The 17,946-nt window shown below is 35.9% G+C and overlaps 1 protein-coding gene across 2 annotated transcripts in view; it reads right to left on the bottom strand.

Moving 5' to 3' along the window:
* Tex15 (testis expressed 15, meiosis and synapsis associated) overlaps window positions 1-17,946 on the bottom strand; it is a 71,567-nt gene that overhangs the window by 31,460 nt on the left and 22,161 nt on the right. For both annotated transcript variants that reach the window (XM_023717621.1, XM_023717622.1), the window contains exons 3-4: window positions 11,223-11,388; window positions 2,769-3,006 (exon numbers count right to left, since the gene is read on the bottom strand). In XM_023717621.1, coding sequence (XP_023573389.1) covers window positions 2,769-3,006; window positions 11,223-11,388 — 404 coding nt within the window. The remainder of the gene's footprint in view (window positions 1-2,768; window positions 3,007-11,222; window positions 11,389-17,946) is intronic.

Genomic DNA, 17,946 nt, shown 5'->3' on the forward strand with positions numbered 1-17,946 from the left:
GAATGTATACAATGTGTTAATTATTGAAACTGTCCTACAAATTTGGTTTGAAACTGTCTCATTGCTATTTGTTTCTCAATAAAATTATGGGAAGAAAATAAAAATAAAAATAAAAATGACATAGTAAAAAAAAAAAAGAACACACTATCACAAAAAAACAAACAAAAAATCCCCCTAAAAGTTAGTAAAGGAGAAAAAAAAAAATATGTTAGATCAGAAGTAGCACAAAAGGGAACAGAAAAATAGAGAACTAGGTGATCTCCACCCACTTCCCACCCCGTGTTATAGATTGAATCCAGGGACTTGAGCAGTGATAGTGAACTTTTTTGGAGCTTCACTGATAAAAATAGCCCATTGTGGCACACCTGCAGTAGGCACACCACTACTATGCCAAGTGCTCTTCATTCCCAGACCTAACATTAAATTGTTCTCAAATTTCTCCCAAAAGTGAAAGAGGGAAGATTCTCTAAGTCATTTCAGCAGATCAGCATTAAAAAAGGGAGGTCAGCATTAGACAAATGTTGGCAAGGAGATGGTGAAATTTACCCTTATGCACTGTTGGTAGAAACTGTTAGAAAAAAAAAAAGCATGATGGATTGTCAAAACTAGAGAAAAAAGCTGGGTGTTGTGGTGCACACCTGTAATTCCAGCATACAGAAGGCTGAGACAGGAGAAGTGCAGCAAGTTCCAGGCCAGGCTGGGTTACACAGTAAGTTCAAGGTCGGTCTCAACTACACAGCAAGACTGTCTCAAAAAACTAAAAACAATGTTAACAAAAAAAACCTCAAACCAAACATTATATGATCCAATCACTCTGCTTCTGCGCACACTCAAAATAATTAAATGGAAGGTATTAAATATTTGTACAGTCATGTATATGAAAGCATCTAAAACAGTCAAAATACAGAAGCCAAATGTTCACTTACAGATGAGTAAATAAGTAAAATATAGAGGAAATTCTGACAACAGGGATGAATACTGAAGGCATCATTTACACAAAATAAGTCAGTTACAAAAAGAATACAGTAGGGGGCCAGGGAGATGGCTCAGTAGAATAAGCGCTTGCCTGGCAAGTGCAAGGGCCTGAGTTCAATCCCTGGTTCTGCAAAAAAAAAAAAGAATACAGTAATATTGGATGTTGAATTGTAAGTCCAGTGGTCTCTCACTTATTGCAGAGGTTATATTCCAGACACCCCTGCAATAAGTAAAAATCAGCAAAGTGGCAAAGTTACATTTATTTTAGCATTTACATATATTTTAAGGCTTTTATAAACCATTCCCACACTTAGAAACCTTTCCCTTTTTAAAACATTTCTAATGTTCTTAACCATTTTCTAAACTCATAAAGCTATGTAATTTTGACAACATATGTATACTGTATGGTACAGAAAAATCCTATGATATAGTGAAAAATCTATAATAATTTAGATTACTATTTTTTTGAAAACCCATGAAACAATAAGTCTGTAAAAGTCAAACCATGAAATAGCAAGGAACTACTGTAGTACCCAGGGAAATCAAAATCAGAGACAAGCAGTACAATGGTGGTTGACAGGGTATAGAGACAGTTACTATTTAATGCAAACAGTATTCAGTTTGCAGAGTTATGCAATGATGACTGAACAACAATATAAATGTACTTAAACTACTGAACACAAAATCTTTAATGCATCAAAATTTTGTCATATTGTATCCGACAAAAAAGTTGGAAAGAAAAAAAAAATTGCAAAGAAGTTAACATTGGGGGGCCAGGGAGATGGCTCAGTAGAATAAGCACTTCCCTGGCAAGCACAAGGGCCTGAGTTCAATCCCCAGTTCCACACACACACACACAAAACAAAAATAAAAAATAAAAAAGTAACATCATTTATGGAAAACTACAAAGAAAAATTTCCATATTGTCATAATTCAGTTATCAGTGATAATTGAGTTCATTTCTTTCTGCTTTTTTTTTTTTTTTCCTATTTTTTAGGGAAGGGTCTATAGGGTGTACAGGGTCTCACTACTAGATCGGACTCACAATTATCTGCCTGTTTACAGCCTCCCAAGTGCTGAGATTACAGGCACACACCACTATGCCCAGTCTCATAGTCTCAATTGCCATCTCAGTGTGCCCCAGGGACAGGGCAGCATGGCAGGCCTGAGGATCGAACCCTTGGCCCCTGCGCCTGCTTGCAGGTGCTTTAATCCACTGAGCTATTTGGCCAGCCCTCTTTCTGCTCTTAATCTGTGTATTTTATCATCACATGTAATAGTTTAATGTTTCATAAACATTTAATGTGATTGCATAAGCATTTTTACATGTCTAGAAACTCCTTGTAAACTAAATGGCAATTAACAGATCATATTCCAGATAAAGGATGTATGATAACTTCATCTTGCACTAAGGTAAGCACTTATCTCGTTGCTGCTTTCTTCTACTACAAACAATAACAATGCTTGACACCCCCATCAAAGTATTAATAGTTTAAAATTCTTATATTAACATTTATACAATACTATGATCTGAACTAACTGTTAAGAGTTTACATATAGTGAGAAGGCAAAAACGATGAAAATTTTATTTGGAGTTTTGAAGCACCTTCCTGGTAATTGCAAGGCCTTGGGTTCAACTGCAGATAACAAAAAAGAATTGAAAACTCCAAATGTTGACAACAAAACATAAATATTTTATAAATTAATGAAAACACTAATTAATGGGAAAAATGTGTTTAGGTCAATATAAATCTAACTGTTCACATGTGTAATATTTGTTTTCTGCCACTTACCTTAAAAATTATAATACTGTCTACTGTAATGCTTCGACTGTGAGCATAATTCAGGGCAACATCAACATGTCTAAATATGTAAATTCCAAGAAGAGGATTTCCTAATATCTTCAAAGTAGATGCTTTGGTACTTAACCCTTTCTGGTATATCTCTACTACATCTCTTTGAGGAAGTGCTAAAAAGCAGAAATGTTCTTCAAGTTCTCTTCCATGTCTTCCACTCTCACGCATCTCTGACCTAAAGCAAGACAAATCATGTATACAGTGAGATAAAAGCTTTCAAGAAGATAAGTATTTTAGCTTACCCCAGTTAGAGAACAAGGAAAATACTACTAGTATTCAGAAGTGTCACTACCGATGAGTTAGGCTGAAAAATCACTGAAGATCAAATTTAAGATTACAAATTTTCAGGATTTAAAGGTCCCTTTCTGTACAGGCTAGTAATAGTAATAAGAGCTAACATTTCTTCAATACTGCTAAAATACTATAAACTTTATACGTATTTTTCTCATTTTGTTCTCAAGAAATAATTGTTACTATACAAAACTTTTAAGTGAGGGAAATGAGGTTCAAAAAAGATAAAACTTGCCAAAGTGGAAAACGGACAGGGTTAGAACTGACAGGTAGATATGTACTTCTTTTTTAACTTTTAATTTTTATTTATTTTTAGAGGTTAGGAGAATATATTTATTGGGGGAAAGAAAGCTCTTGTCTGAGAGAGGGATAGGAGGGTGGCCCCAAGCAGGTGGTCCCCCTAAAACTTGAGAAGGATATTTTTGTTTTTGGCTGGGTAGGCCTGCCTTAAGGGTGGGTCTGGTGCTGCATGTGGTGCTGCTCCTGACTGAGTTTGCCCAAGCAGGGGCTTAGACAACTGAGCTATCCTGTCAGTACTCTTTGCTCTTATTGTTGTTGTTGTTGTTGTTGTTCTTCTTTTTTTTTTTTTTTTTTATTTAGGACAGGGTCTACAGGGTGTGCAGGGTCTTACTGTGTAGATCGGACTCTTAGTGATCCTCCTGTTTACAGCCTCCCAAGTGCTGGGATTACAGGTGCGCACCACCGTGCCCAGTCTCAATTGCAGTCTCAGTGCTCCAGGGGGTGGGGCCAGCAAACAGGCCAGGGGATCGAACTCCCAGCCTCGGCCCCTGCCCCTACCCCTGCCCCTGCCCCTGCCCCTGCCTAAGCAGGTGCTTTAATCCACTGAGCTATTTGGCTGGTCCTGAACTTTTTTTTTAAACGAATTGAAGGTTTGTGGCAACGCTGTTGCTTTTTCTAACAGAAGCTGTTCACTGTTTCTGAGTGACAATTTGGTAATCCCAATATTACATTTTCATTTTAGTGTATCTGTTATTGTGATCTATAATTAATGAGCTAAAATATTACTATTTGTTTTTGGGATACTGTTAATGCTTGTATTTAGATGTTGCCTCTTCCTGCATTCTCCTTTAACCATAATAATGTGCTCAAAGGTGAGGCTTTCAGAGGTTGCTGATACTAGGGTGTGTGATGAAAGGATTAAGTTGTGAGATGCTACGGTTAGGTTATGTGACCATGGCATTAAAAGTGTGTGATTACAAAACTACTAACTAATCCACTGATTAGTTAAGTATAGTTGTGGATGTTCATCCCTGCAGATAGGCTATAAGGACCAGAAAGAGAGTCACTGTCACTTGCAGCGTGCTGCTTCTTTGTTGCCAGCCATGATGTTTCTCTTCTGTGATGCCCCTGCTGCTATGCCACCCTGCCTTGGACTCAGTAAACTATGATTTGAAACCTATGAAAACTGTGAACTGAAATAAGTCCTTCCTCCTTTAACTTTGGGTATCAGTATTTTGTCTTTTAGGAACAAGAAAAGTAACTAAGAAAGGTACCATAAGCTGTGCCCATACCAGAAGGTGAGCTTACTTGGTAAATGTTCTTGTAATTCTGAGTGTGGGTAATGGGAAGCCCCACAGTGGATGTGTGTGGCATCACCCAAAAGGCTTGTAGTCTGGATAGGATAAAACGGAAAAGACAAGCTTGCTACTTGCTACTCACCTACCTCCCCTGCCATGGGCTGCTTTTCCTCTACAATGGCCTCTTGCCATGCTACCCTATCTTGGAATCAGCTCACTATGGACTAAAACTGCTACAAACTAGCCAAAGTACAACTTTCTTCCTTCTTTGTTTTGGGTGTTGGGTATTTTGTCTCAGTGACAAGTAACCAAGACATCAAGGAAGCTACAGAAGAAAAGTCTGAAGATAATGGAGGCTGGTTAATGAGGTTTAAAGAAAGAACTGTTTCCGTAATTGCAAGGTAAAGCAGCAAGTAATGGAAAAGTTACAGCAAGTTATGCAAAAGATGCAGCTAGGATAATTGAGGAAGGTAGCTTCACTAACCAAAATCTTTAAAGTACATCTTTATAAGGAAAATTATATAGTTGTCCCATTATAGCCATAGCCACTCCAACCTTTAGCAACAAGTACTCTGATCAGCCACCAACACTGCAGTGAAATCCTCTACCAGCCAAAAGGTTATGACTTACATAACACCGAGATGACTTTTAGAAGTTTTCAGCTATGAAGTATTTTTAAATTAAGGTATATACATCATTTTTAAGCTATAACAGTATCATACACTTATTAGACAACAGTGAAATGCAAATATAATGTACATTTGTTAAGCAGAAAGCTCAAAGTCAACTTGTGTTAAAATTCATAGTTACATGCTTATTTATGTATTCATCATTTTGATCATTTTTCTTATTACTATTAATTATTAAGTGTATAAATGTAAAAGAGTTGAATGAGAAAACTCACATTAATGAACTATGGAAGTTTGAATAGTATAACTAACGAGTAAGATTAGGATTTTTTCAGGGAAGGGTCTACAGGGTCTCACTACTAGATCGAACTCATAGTGATCCACCTGTTTACAGCCTCCCAAGTGCTGGGATTACAGGTGCATGCCACCATGCCCAGTTTCAAATGCCATCTCAGTACGCCCCAGGGATCAAACTCTTGGCCTCTGTGCCTGCTTGTAGTTGCTTTAATCCGCTGAGCTATTTGGCCAGCCCCTAGAATTTTGCATATCCCTCTGAGGATGGTAAACTTTTCAGTCTGGTGCCATGCTGCCTGCCTGCTGAAACCAAGTATAATAAAGATACAAGTACATTTTTTTTAAAGAGGAAAGAAACAAAACAACAAGAACAAAGACCAAAACGAAAAGTACCATAAAACAATAAAAGTGCTATAGAATTTCAAAACCAGAACAGGAAATTAATAATGGTTGTTATATTACATATTGTTATCATCAAATCTGTTGCTCAGATACAGGTATGTAAGATAGATCAAAGAATTAAAACATTAACTCTCCCTTTCCATAAACCTTGAACTTACTCTTATTTTTTTTAAAGAATATAAAAATAATAGTTAAGGCATTAGAAATGATACACCTTTTAAAACAACAACAACAGGGGCCAGTGAGATTGCTCAGTGGACTAAAATGCCTGCTTAGGCAAGCTTAGACAAGCATAGGGACCACGGTTCAATCCCCAACACCATATGCCAAGTCAGCCCTGCCTAGCCAGCCAGAGTCAGGGTGTAGTGGCACATGCCTGTAATCCCAGCGCTGGGGAAGCTGAAAGCAGGAGGATTACCACAAGTCCAAGCTGCGCAGTGAGACCCTATAACAACCAAATACATTAAAATTAATAAATAAAGATGAAAGGTATTCAATGATAGTTGTTATATTGCACATTGCTGGCTTCAATGCAGTTGCTCAGATTATAGACATTAGTATATGAAATTGGTCAAAGTAATAATTTTATTTTTTGGTGGAACTAGGAATTGAACTCAGGCCCTTGCGCTTGCCAGGGAAACGCTTATTTCATTGAGCCATCTCACTGGCTCCAAAGTAATAATTTTAAGCTTTAACTGCTACCTAAAAAAAAAAAAAAAAACTGACAGAAATCAGTAGTAGAATCATCTTTGTTATCCTGTGTATATACTTACATGATCTTTTTCTCTGTTCTTTTTTTCCCCTATCTTTTATCCTTTTCCTAATCTCAACTGTTATGCCTTATATCTGGTTTCTTTTCCTTTTAGTATATCTGTTATACCTTTCAGATTTTTTTTTTATTATTTCAAGTTCTCACACTAGGGAGACAATACGATGTTTACACAGGTGGGTCTGATCTATTTTGCTTATGAGTATAGCCTCTTGTCGCACCCATTTACCTATGAAAGCATCAAGTTTTTCTTTCTTTATAGCTGAGTAATACTCCACTGTATAAAAATACCACATCTTTTTTATCCATTCCTCAGGTGATGGGCATTTTTGTTGTTTCCAAGGTTTAGCTATACAAATTGTGCTGCTATAAACATGGCTACACATACATTGCTGTGGTATGATGTTTTCATTTTTTCTACAAAAATATTCAGAAGGAGAGTAGCTGCAACTTCTAGTTTTTTGAGGAATCTCCACACTTATTTCTATAGCGGTTGCACCAGTCTACACTCCCATCAACAGTGGAGAAGGGTTCCTTTTTCCCCACAGCCTCTCTAGCATTGATTTCTTTATGACAGCAGTTCTTTCTGGGGTGAGCTGGAACCTCAGTGTTGCTTTAATTTGCATTTCTGAATGACTAGTACTGTGGAATATTTTTCCATGTATTTATTTGCTGTTTGTTTTTCTTCCTCTGTGTATTCACCTCAGATGCCCATTTCTGCACTGGAGGTGTTACAACTACTTTGGATGGAATGCTTATGTAATAGTTAATTACATCACACAGAATTGGTTCAAAGATATGCTGCACATAGTAGGCAATCAATTTCCCATCAAGTAAATGAAACACTGGGAAATGTACAGGTTTAACTGGAAACAGAAGTATAGATAAGGTATTTAGCTCATGAACTACCTCATTTGTACTTCTGAGGAACCCTTAAGAAAAGGAAAGTATTTAAGAAAATATATTTTTTGTTAAATAAAATTATTTCTTGGGAGAGTTTGAAAGAGAACTTAACAGTTTTCAAACATAACAGATTTCTAGCAGTACGCAGTTAGCTTGAAGTACAATACATTAGCTCTTTTCCTTGGAGGATATATTCGAAGATCCTCAGTGGATGTTTCAAATTGGCAGCTGGCACTAAGGCCTCAATCTTAATGCCCTTGTACCTTAACTAAGTACTTCATCATATACTGTGACTTTTAACTTTTTCAGAGGTGTTACAGCTAAACAAGTATGAATTTATTTCCTTCTTTATAACTTCATGGAAGATGTTATTCTTCCTATCTATCTCAGCAACCTCAGCATATAATTTTCTTGTTCCCTGAGAACTTTCGTTGCCTTCTCACTTTTTTTCTTTAGGGTATCTGAAATTTTTAATCCTTTCTTTACAGGTTACTAGATCACTTCTGATTAAGAAAACCGTAGAAAGTTAGTAACTGCCACAATTGAATGCCAGATGGTGGCAATGTCAATTTCCACAGAGTCCTGCTTTGTGGGATGTCTGAATGCACTGCTCGGGGTCTCTGCTCACACTTGCTGGAATCATTTGTGGCACATTTTAGTCTGCAGGTGGCTTTACCCATATTTCTTTGTAAACTCTTCACCATTTTCACATTTTTTTCTGAGGAAAAAATTCTTTAACTAGGTCAGCCCGGAGGGGGTGCTCAGGCTGGGGTCATTCACCAGTATTATGAGGGACTGGATTTCTTGGTCGGTCTTAGTCACTGGCTTCCAGTTCTCAGCACTAATTAACAGCAGGCAAACTTGCCCTTTTTCTATTTTCTTCAATGTTTGGGTGACAGATCTTTGTTTTAAATGTGATGTTCAGTGGTTTGAATGGATACTCTACTGGAAAGTTCATTTCAATTCTAAAGGCCCCCTTATTATATGGAGGTCGTCAGGAACAATACGCCCTTGCCAAGTCAATACATTAGCTTCATCAACCTGGATGTTATGGACATTTTTCATTCCACAGTTGTGGATCTCTTCAAGTTCCTTCATCCCTTGAATTAAATATGTATTATACAGTCTTTTAACAACTATCCCTATCCTAGTATTAAGCTGTCCAATTCCTGAACAGATACCAATGACTTCAAATACAGAAATACATTCAAACTGGCTTAAGTATAAGCTAATTTCTCATAACAAGAAGTTAAAAAATCAGGTAGCCTTTCCCAAGATGAACTGATTCTATATCTTTAGACTTTCATCAGTTACAGGGCTTTTACTATCTGTCTTTGCTCTGCTGTTCTCAGGTACATGGTTCATTCTGGTCTCATTATACCAGGAACACTGCTATTAGTAGCAGGGATAACGTGCTTCCTTGTTCATCTAAGATTGGTTTTTCTTTTCCAGAGATCCTAAGCCATCATTTTTTATTGTGGTATTGATTCAAACTGGTTTAGTTCAGCCTACTCTTGGAATCAATCAGTGAAAGGAGGTAGTACCCTTAAGTAGTGTTAAGGCATACCATTATGGTTTATGTTTAAATGTCCCTCAATGGTTGCATGTGTGTGGAAGGTAACTGCATGTGATGGTGCAGTACTCAACAGTGAATATCCACTGATTGCTGTTAAAAAATATTAAACAGGGAATCATAGAAAGGGAGGGGAGGAGGAGAAGGGGACTAGGAATTGAAAAAAAAAAAAACAACCCAAAACTGTAATATGTACATATATCCACTCCTCAAGACGACTATAAACTGCATGCACTACAAGCAGGCACACAAAAAAAGAATCTACTCGAACATTAAGTGAGATTTAAAATTACTTATTTGATATTTAAGTACATTGTGTACTGCAAGATTCAGTTTATACTATCAACATAAAAACAAGACAAAATTCACAGCACAGCAGAGGTATGAGATACAAACCAGTATGTTGGAAGCTCTATAAAGTACTATGGGAAGGAAGTGAATTTTTGTATAGTTAAGCAAATACTTAAGAAAATAATAACTGTAGCTCAGTGGTGCAGTGCCTGCCTAGCAAATGCGAGGCCCAGAGTTCGATTTCCAGTATCAATAAAGAAAATAGTAAAAATAAGGCCAAAAAAAACCCTTTTGGAAAAATAAAATAACAACTACTTATCACTTGGAATTCAAACATGTTCTATATCATTTGAGTAATTGTTCTAACTTTTCTAACACTAACCAGTGAGAGAAACAGAACAAAAATTCTAATGGCCGAAAGAATTCAAAAGCCAAAAATAGTGCCAGAAATTCATTTTAAACCAAAATGTTACTTCAGTATGAAAGTAGCAAGACATATACTATCCTTTCTACTATCACAAAAAGTGTAGTTTTTAGAGAAAAGAGAGTATGCCCCAACTAATTTTTTCATTCCCACCAATTTAAAATCTATACCACAGGGGCAGCATGTTTGAGTCAAGAAGAGTTGACTCTAAAACAATACAGAAATTTAAACAAGTCCCATGGATCTATCAAGTTATACTTCAATTTGAAATTTAACTTAATGTTTGAAAGCTAAATTTAACAAGTTAAATTTGAAAGTCCATAATAATAAAGTAAATTGTTAATAATAAAGTAAGTAAGTTTAGACAATGAAAATACTGAGGCCAACCAAATAGCTCAGCGGATTAAAGCACCTGCAAGCAGGCGCAGTAGCCAGGGGTTTGGTTCCCAGGCCTGTCGTGCTGGCCCCACCCTGGGGCATGCTGAGACAGCAATTGAGACTGGGTGCAGTGGCGTGCACCTGTAATCCCAACACTTGGGAGGCTGTAAACAGGAGAATCAGTACAAGTCTGATCTAGTAGTGAGACCCTGCACACCCTGCAGACCCTTCCCTAAACATACAAAAAAAAAAAAAAGAAAAAAAGAAAAAGAAAATACTAATTTAAAATTTCCCCCCCAAAATGCATACTTATGAATATAAAATGCTTACAATAAAGAGCTTTGCATATGGTCTTATTTTTTTAATCAAAATAACAATTATGAAATGTAACTTGGAGAAAGCTGACACTATATTTCTAAGTTGTAAGGAACAGTGGTGTCAACCCAGAAAGCATGTCCTATTGGGACAAATGGAAACAGCTAGATATAATCCTCAGAAATTAAAACATCAACTCAAGTTGTCTTAAGAGTTGGATCAAGAGAAAAAAAAGTTACTTTCTGACTATGTTAACTGCTGCTTTACTTTATCCAAGAGATATACAGGCTCTACAAAATTGTTATTTCATAAGCATGCTGATGAATCTTTCTGAAAAACTTACCAACATTAAAAAATCAGAAGAGGATATTTGAAAACTGGTAACAACAATACATAAAACTGATAAAATTTCATACTTTTAGATATTATAAAGAGCTAAGTTAACAAAAGAATCTACTTCCTTATAACACTTATTACATATCCTCTACTTATTTTCTTAGTAATACATAGGTAGAAATAAATCAGCATAAGATTTCATAATAAAAAAAAACCCAAGATCTTCTATTAAGGTCATAGGAACTTACCTCTTAGTAGTAAAATTCTTTTCTAGCTCTTCATTGTGAACCAGTTTTGTATCCCCAAACTGCCAGGATGATTGGAGATCACAGCTTACATCAAGTCTACACTGGTTAAGAGTCTCACATATGAAATTATACTCTCTAGTATTAGTGCAACAAGGTGATAAGTAAACTAAGGAAAAAAGAAAGGGGAGAGTAATTGTATATAAAATGTCATTGTTGTTCATATTACAATCATATCTGGTATGAGACAAACAAAGCCAACAACTGACATCGAAATTTCTACCACAATAATGTGGACCTCTGATAACTGACATGCCTGTTTTTCTCCATCTATGGACTGACACTCTTAGAAGTTCACATTTACCAATGTTAACAAAGTCCTAAAATTCAGCTTACTCATTTTTTCTTTTTTTACTTCCTTTGTCTTTTTGAGATAGGGTTTTACTATGAAGTTTAGGTTGGCCTTGAACCCACAGCAATCCTCCCACTTCAGCCTCCCAAGTGCTGGGATTATAGGCATGAGTCAGGCTGTCTGAGTAGGTTATTCATTTTCAGCTTAAATTTTACACTTACTCTACAATGTATACTATTATATACCTGTTACTACTGTTAGCACTTGAATATTTGTTATCTCCCAAGTAAAGACGAGTCAACATCTGTACCAGAGAACTATTTTGATTTGCAAATATATCAGAACATCTTTGTAAGCTGCTGACTGATCAGTGACATGAGTAAAAAGAAACGGACCTTCTCCGGACAATGACCTATATATTTTTAGTACATATGTTAAACAGACACAAAAAAGGCTAAAATAACCTTAAGGAAGAGGACCCATGAAATCAGGAAGAAAATGTAGTTGGTTCTTATCATTCCTGATAGTTATATTTCAAGGAGGAAAGGGGTAGGCCACAGGGGGTAGAGGAATTTATTTTTATAATTTTATTTATTCATTATTTTGATTTGATTTGATACAGGGTCTTGCTATGCAGCACAGACTTGTTGTGATCCTCCTGTCTCAGCCTCCCCAGTGCTGGGATTGCAAGCATGCACCACCACATCTGGTTCCGGGACTGGCATGGCATGCAGTACTGGAGATTGAACCCAGGTCCTTGTGCTTGCCAGGCAGATGCTGAGGCCACCAAGCTGTCTCTTCAGCTCTGATAGTCATATTTCATAAGGTAAACCATAAACACTTTACTAAAAGCTGAACTATTATTCTTACAGAAAAGGATTAGGAGGTTCCTGCAAGCATTGGTCAACTTTTGACAATGGAAATGCTGTTAGGATAACCTAGGCTCTTCTATCAACATCCTTGTCCCATCACTGTTGAAAACTTGCTCTTCCACATACTACTTTTTCCTATGTAATACTTAACAGCCATTTAAAAAATTCTTTCTCAACTTCCTGACCTGAGGAATTTACCTGCCTCTAAGTTTAACATTTCTTTTATCATACCACCTTTTGGAATGTACAAATCAGTCAGCACTAACTCAGTGTACCAAATACTTTCCTAACACTGGGTAATGTGACTTTAAGTGCTGCCTGCTTTATTTAATGAATTTATTTTTTGTCTCTCTCTCTTTTTTGTATTGAGGATCGAACTTGGAAACTTGCACTTGCCAGGCAGGTGCTTATGCCACTGAGCTATATCTCTAGCCCTATTTTTTGTCTTTTTGAGATGGGGTTTTGCTACGCAGTTCAGATTGGCCTTGAACTAACTCTACCATCCAGGTTGGCCTTGAACTCTCAGAGAGCTTCCTGCCTCAGGCTCATGAGTGCTGGAATCACAGGTGTGTGCTACCATAATGGGACAAATTCTGCCTGCTTTTATCTTTATAAGAATGCTGCCCAACTTGTCTTTTTATAAGCTGTCATGCCATGAATCTACAAAATTAGCTGCTTTCCCTTTTTCCATATCTTGATCAGGCACCAGAGATATATTACTTCAGCACTTTTCAGTGAGGCTGATGTGCAGATTGGCAAATTTCTTTTTCCTTTCTTCTGGATGTATCTTATTGTTAATGCATTAACACTGAATTGAAGTTTGAGCAAAGCTTATCTAAAACATGAATGGAACTACATTAGAATTCACTTCATGCCAGGGAGACAGCTCAGTAGAATAAGTGCTTGCCTGGCAAGTGCAGGGTCCTGAGTTCAATCCCCAGTACCACACACACAAAAAAGCATTCACTTCACATGGAGAGAGGGGACATTTTAAATGGTGAATCCACTAACAAGGGCATTTGTTACAACGTAAGAGTTGAAACAAAGCTGCAGAATATAACCTCATTTAAACTTAGCTGGGACCTTGTGCACTGGGAATGTAAAACTTCTGGTTGCTTTCCAGCTGTCTATAAAAACAATGCCGACTCTAGATTTTGGGCTTACAAATAAAAAAGCAATGCTGAACACTCAAGATTTTATCAAAGAGAACTCACAGGATCCTCAAATAATGATCAATGACTGTACAGAAGGTGTAAGGCGTATTTCCATGTATATGAAACTTAATAATATGTATATGATTTAATTATTAATTTAGCCAAATGAATAAGTTAAAACAATGACAAATATGAAATAGTACAACCAGCTGATTTTAAAAAAGAAATCTTCACTTTATTTTTTCTAGCACCATTTATTTATTTATTTATTTATTTATTTATTTATTTATTTAGTTTTGCGGAACCGGGGATTGAACTCAAACCCTTGCACTTGCCAGGCAAGCGCTTGTTCTATTGAGCCATCTCCCCAGCTCCTCTTCATTTTATTTTTATACCAACTATTGACTCAGTTATTTTAATACGTTAATAACATACATTTTGATATATATTTTTATAATCTATGCTTTTATGGATGTCTTATTCCATTTGAAATGAATACATTTATTGGAATTTGCAAAAACAGAATGAAGAGGTGCTGTGCCCCTAACTCATTTTCTCTTCAGTGGAAACATCTTATGTGACTATGATATTAAAACAAGGAAAATAAATTGCTACAATCTACTGATCTTTTTACCAGTCTCACTTGTACTTATTTCTGTGTGTACCATGATATGCAATTTTATCACATGTGCAGATTCAAAGGCCACTGTAAGATACAGAACTATTTGATAACCAAGATGTGTTCTCTGTGCTACTCCCCACCCCCAAATTCATACTAACAGCACCCTTTCTCATTCCTTTCCTTAAATCCTGAAAATTACTAATCTAATTAGCAATTACTAAGGCTATACTTTTGTCTTTCAAGAATGTTTCATAAAGGGGCCAGGGAGATAGCTCAGTAGAATAAGTGCTTCCCTGGCAAGTGCAAGGGCCTGAATTCAATCCCTGGTTCCATAAAAAAAAAAAAAAAGAATGTTTCATAAATGTAATTTTGTAGTATGAAATCTCTGGAGCCTTTTTTTTTTTTTTGGTAAACTAAGCATACAATGCCCCTAAGATCCAATTAAGTTGTGTCTATCAGATTATTTCTTTTTATTGTGTAATATTCAGTTCTTTTAATGTACCATTGTTAAACAATTCACTCATTTGAAATTTGGTTAGTTGTCAATTTTTGGCTACTTAAAACTAAAACTGTAGTGACCTTTCATGTACAAGTTTCTGTGTACATATTTTCACTTCTTAAGTATAAACGACCAAAGTTAGGATTTCTGGGTGATATGGTAGATGCAGGTTCAGATTTTAAAGAAAGTATAAAAATTTCCACAGTGGCTGTGTTATCTTAAGTGTTCCTGTTGAAAATTTATGAATGATTTGTTTTCTCTTCATCCTCACCAGCATTTAGCATGGTCATGCTCTTTTCTTTTTTTCTCAGCTGTTCTAATAAGCAGTTACACCGAAACAAAGAAAAACTGTACAAAAAAAAATTGTTCTTTTTAAAACTTTGTTCCTTTTAAAACTACCTAGGTCTGTAACTACTTCATGGCTTTGTAATTACTTTCTTGAGTTCTGTAACCATGAGAGCATAATGTAACATGCAAGATGTTTGATTGTAATAAGTTCCATGATCATTAATCTACTCTTGTAATTGATGATCATTAATCTATTTTTGTAACCAATGATCTCATCAAATCTGCTAGCTGATTAGCTCTCTCACCTCTGTACCTCCTACATACACATCATATGAAAGTACTGGACTATAAGCGCGTACTGCCTAGCTTTGGTCAGGGAGCGATCCCAGTCAGGAAGACCAGCGTAAAATAAAACTATTCACTGCTCCAAATCCTGGATGTGGTTTTGTTTGATGTTTCTGCTTGTCATAGCAACACCTCATAGTTTTCATAAGCACTTCCTTAATGTCTATGATGCTGAACACTTTTTTTACTCATCATCTGTGTAATCTCTTTGGTGCAAATCTGTTCATATCTTTTCCCTGTTTTCTAATTTAACTTTTCCTACAGATTTTTCAAAGTGCTTTATATGTTTTGAGTTCTTTGACAGATACATGATTTGCAAATATCTCCTATTTTTAGCTTATATTTATATCTTTCTACCAAGGATTTCCACAAAACAAAACTTTATAGTTTTGACAAAGTCAATTTGTTGTATTTTTTTCTTTTACAGACTGTCTTTTTGGTGTCCAAGAACTCTTCATCCAGGCCAAGATTCTAAAGACATTCTACTATATTTAGATATAGATATATATTTTGTACTGGAGATCAAACTAAGGATCTTGTGCTTGCCAGGAAGTCAATAATGCTGCCGCGCTATTTCCCTGGCCCTATATTCTTACATTTTTTTTTGACAACCGGGGATTGAACTCAGACCCTTGCACTTGCCAGGGAAGCGCTTATTCCACTGAGTCATCTCCCCGGCTATTCTTACATTTAAATCCAGCAGTTAGGTTGGGTAACTTTTTATGTAACATTAGGGTGAAAATTATTCTTTTTTTGTCTACTGCTATCCAAATATTCTAGCAACATTTGATAAAGACCATCTTTCCTAAACTGAATGTACCTTTGTTGAAATAAATTGCAAAAAAAAAAAAAAAAAAAAAAAAATTCAGTACATTTATTAGCTCTGTATCTAGAATCTCTGTCCATTCCACTAGCCTATCAGTCTGTCCCTCTCTCATTATTACAGGTCCTTACTGTAGCAAAACAATAAGACTTCATAAAAGTTTTCCATGTATTTGCTATTTAAAAATTTTTATGTATTCTTTAAGTGTCAGAACGACTGAATATTTACAAGACATGGGAATTTGATATGAATAGCAATAATGCTACAGATAAATTTTTGGGGAATGAACACCTTCAATAAATTGAGTCTTTAAATCTATGAACATAATGTATCTATTTACTGAAATTTTTTTTCATCTGTATTTTATAATAAAGTTTGAAGCAGAAAACTCATGTTTTGTTATTTTTACCCAAAATATTTAATTTGTAAGCTACTATAAATGATACTGCTTGCCAATTTGATTTCTATGCATTCATTGCTAGAATACAGAAACTTTGATTTTGATCTTGTGCCCAGTGACCTTCCTAGGTCACTTAAGGTGACTTAAGTGACCTTAAGTAATTAAAGGTCTTCCCCATATCTTTCTGGTAGATTCCTTAGGGTTCTGTAGGTACAAATATCTATATATAAGTACAATTTTACTTTTTCTCCTGTTTATTCCTTTCCTTGACTTTTTTCTGGTCATTAAAACCCAGCATTCTTGAGTAACAATGGTGAAAAAAAAAAAAAAGATCGGCTAAGATGGTGTGTGCCTGCTGTTTCTGCTTCTTGGGAAACTAAGTCAGGAGGACTGCTTAATCCCAGGAATGCCAAGGCCAATCTGGTGAACAGAGCACTATTCTTGTCTTAAAAATGGGGGACTTGGGAGTCTGAAGAAAATATTAATCAGTTTTAGCATTTAATTAATAATCACGATGGATATTACTCTGAGGTTCTTAATATGTCTGTTTTAGACATGTTCAGTATAATGCTGTTATATACTGAATGCATGTTCAGTATATAACATTCTCTCAATTTTCTGAAGAAGCTGTATAGAATTTACATATTTGAAATGTTTAGGATTCTCCAGTGAAGCTATCTGGGCCTGGCAATTTCTTTTACAACAGTAAGCTTACATCTGTTTAATAGTATAAGCTGACTTAAATGTTATCCTTTTAATATTTTAAGGTATTTGCTAATAAATATTGGGTGCATTTCACCTAAGTTAGCCAGATTTATATATAGGTTTATTTATAACATTCTTTAAAATCTGTTCAATGCCTGTAGGCCAGTAGTGATCACACACACTTTTTTTTTTTTGTATTTAGTAGATTGTATTTTTTTGTATTTAGTAGATTTTTTTTTGTAATATGTAGATTGGAATCTAGTGATTCTCCTGTTTGCAGTCTCGCAAGCCCTGAGATTATAGGCATGCAACACTAAATCCAGTCTCAATCTCCATCTCAGCTTGTCCTAGGGGAGGGGCCAGCAGGGCACCCCAGGAATGAACCCCAGCCTCTGTTATCTGCCTAAGCAGGAGCGTTAGTCTGTTGAGCTATCTGGCTGGCCCTGCACACTTCATTTTTTTTTTCAAAAGTTTTATTGATAAACATATAGCAATGAGACAGTTTCAAATCAAATTGAAAGTACAGTTTCAATAAATAATACAGTGCATATATTCTTCTTATGGTTAATTGCTGTACAAGATGCAGACTTGTGATCCTACTTATAAACACCATTAGAAAAAATCATTCTATTCATTAAGAGAATGCAACTATATATCTATCCCAACC

This window comes from Octodon degus, unplaced genomic scaffold (assembly GCF_000260255.1).
Source record: "Octodon degus isolate 3935 unplaced genomic scaffold, OctDeg1.0 scaffold00053, whole genome shotgun sequence".
NCBI classification, from domain to species: domain Eukaryota; kingdom Metazoa; phylum Chordata; class Mammalia; order Rodentia; family Octodontidae; genus Octodon; species Octodon degus.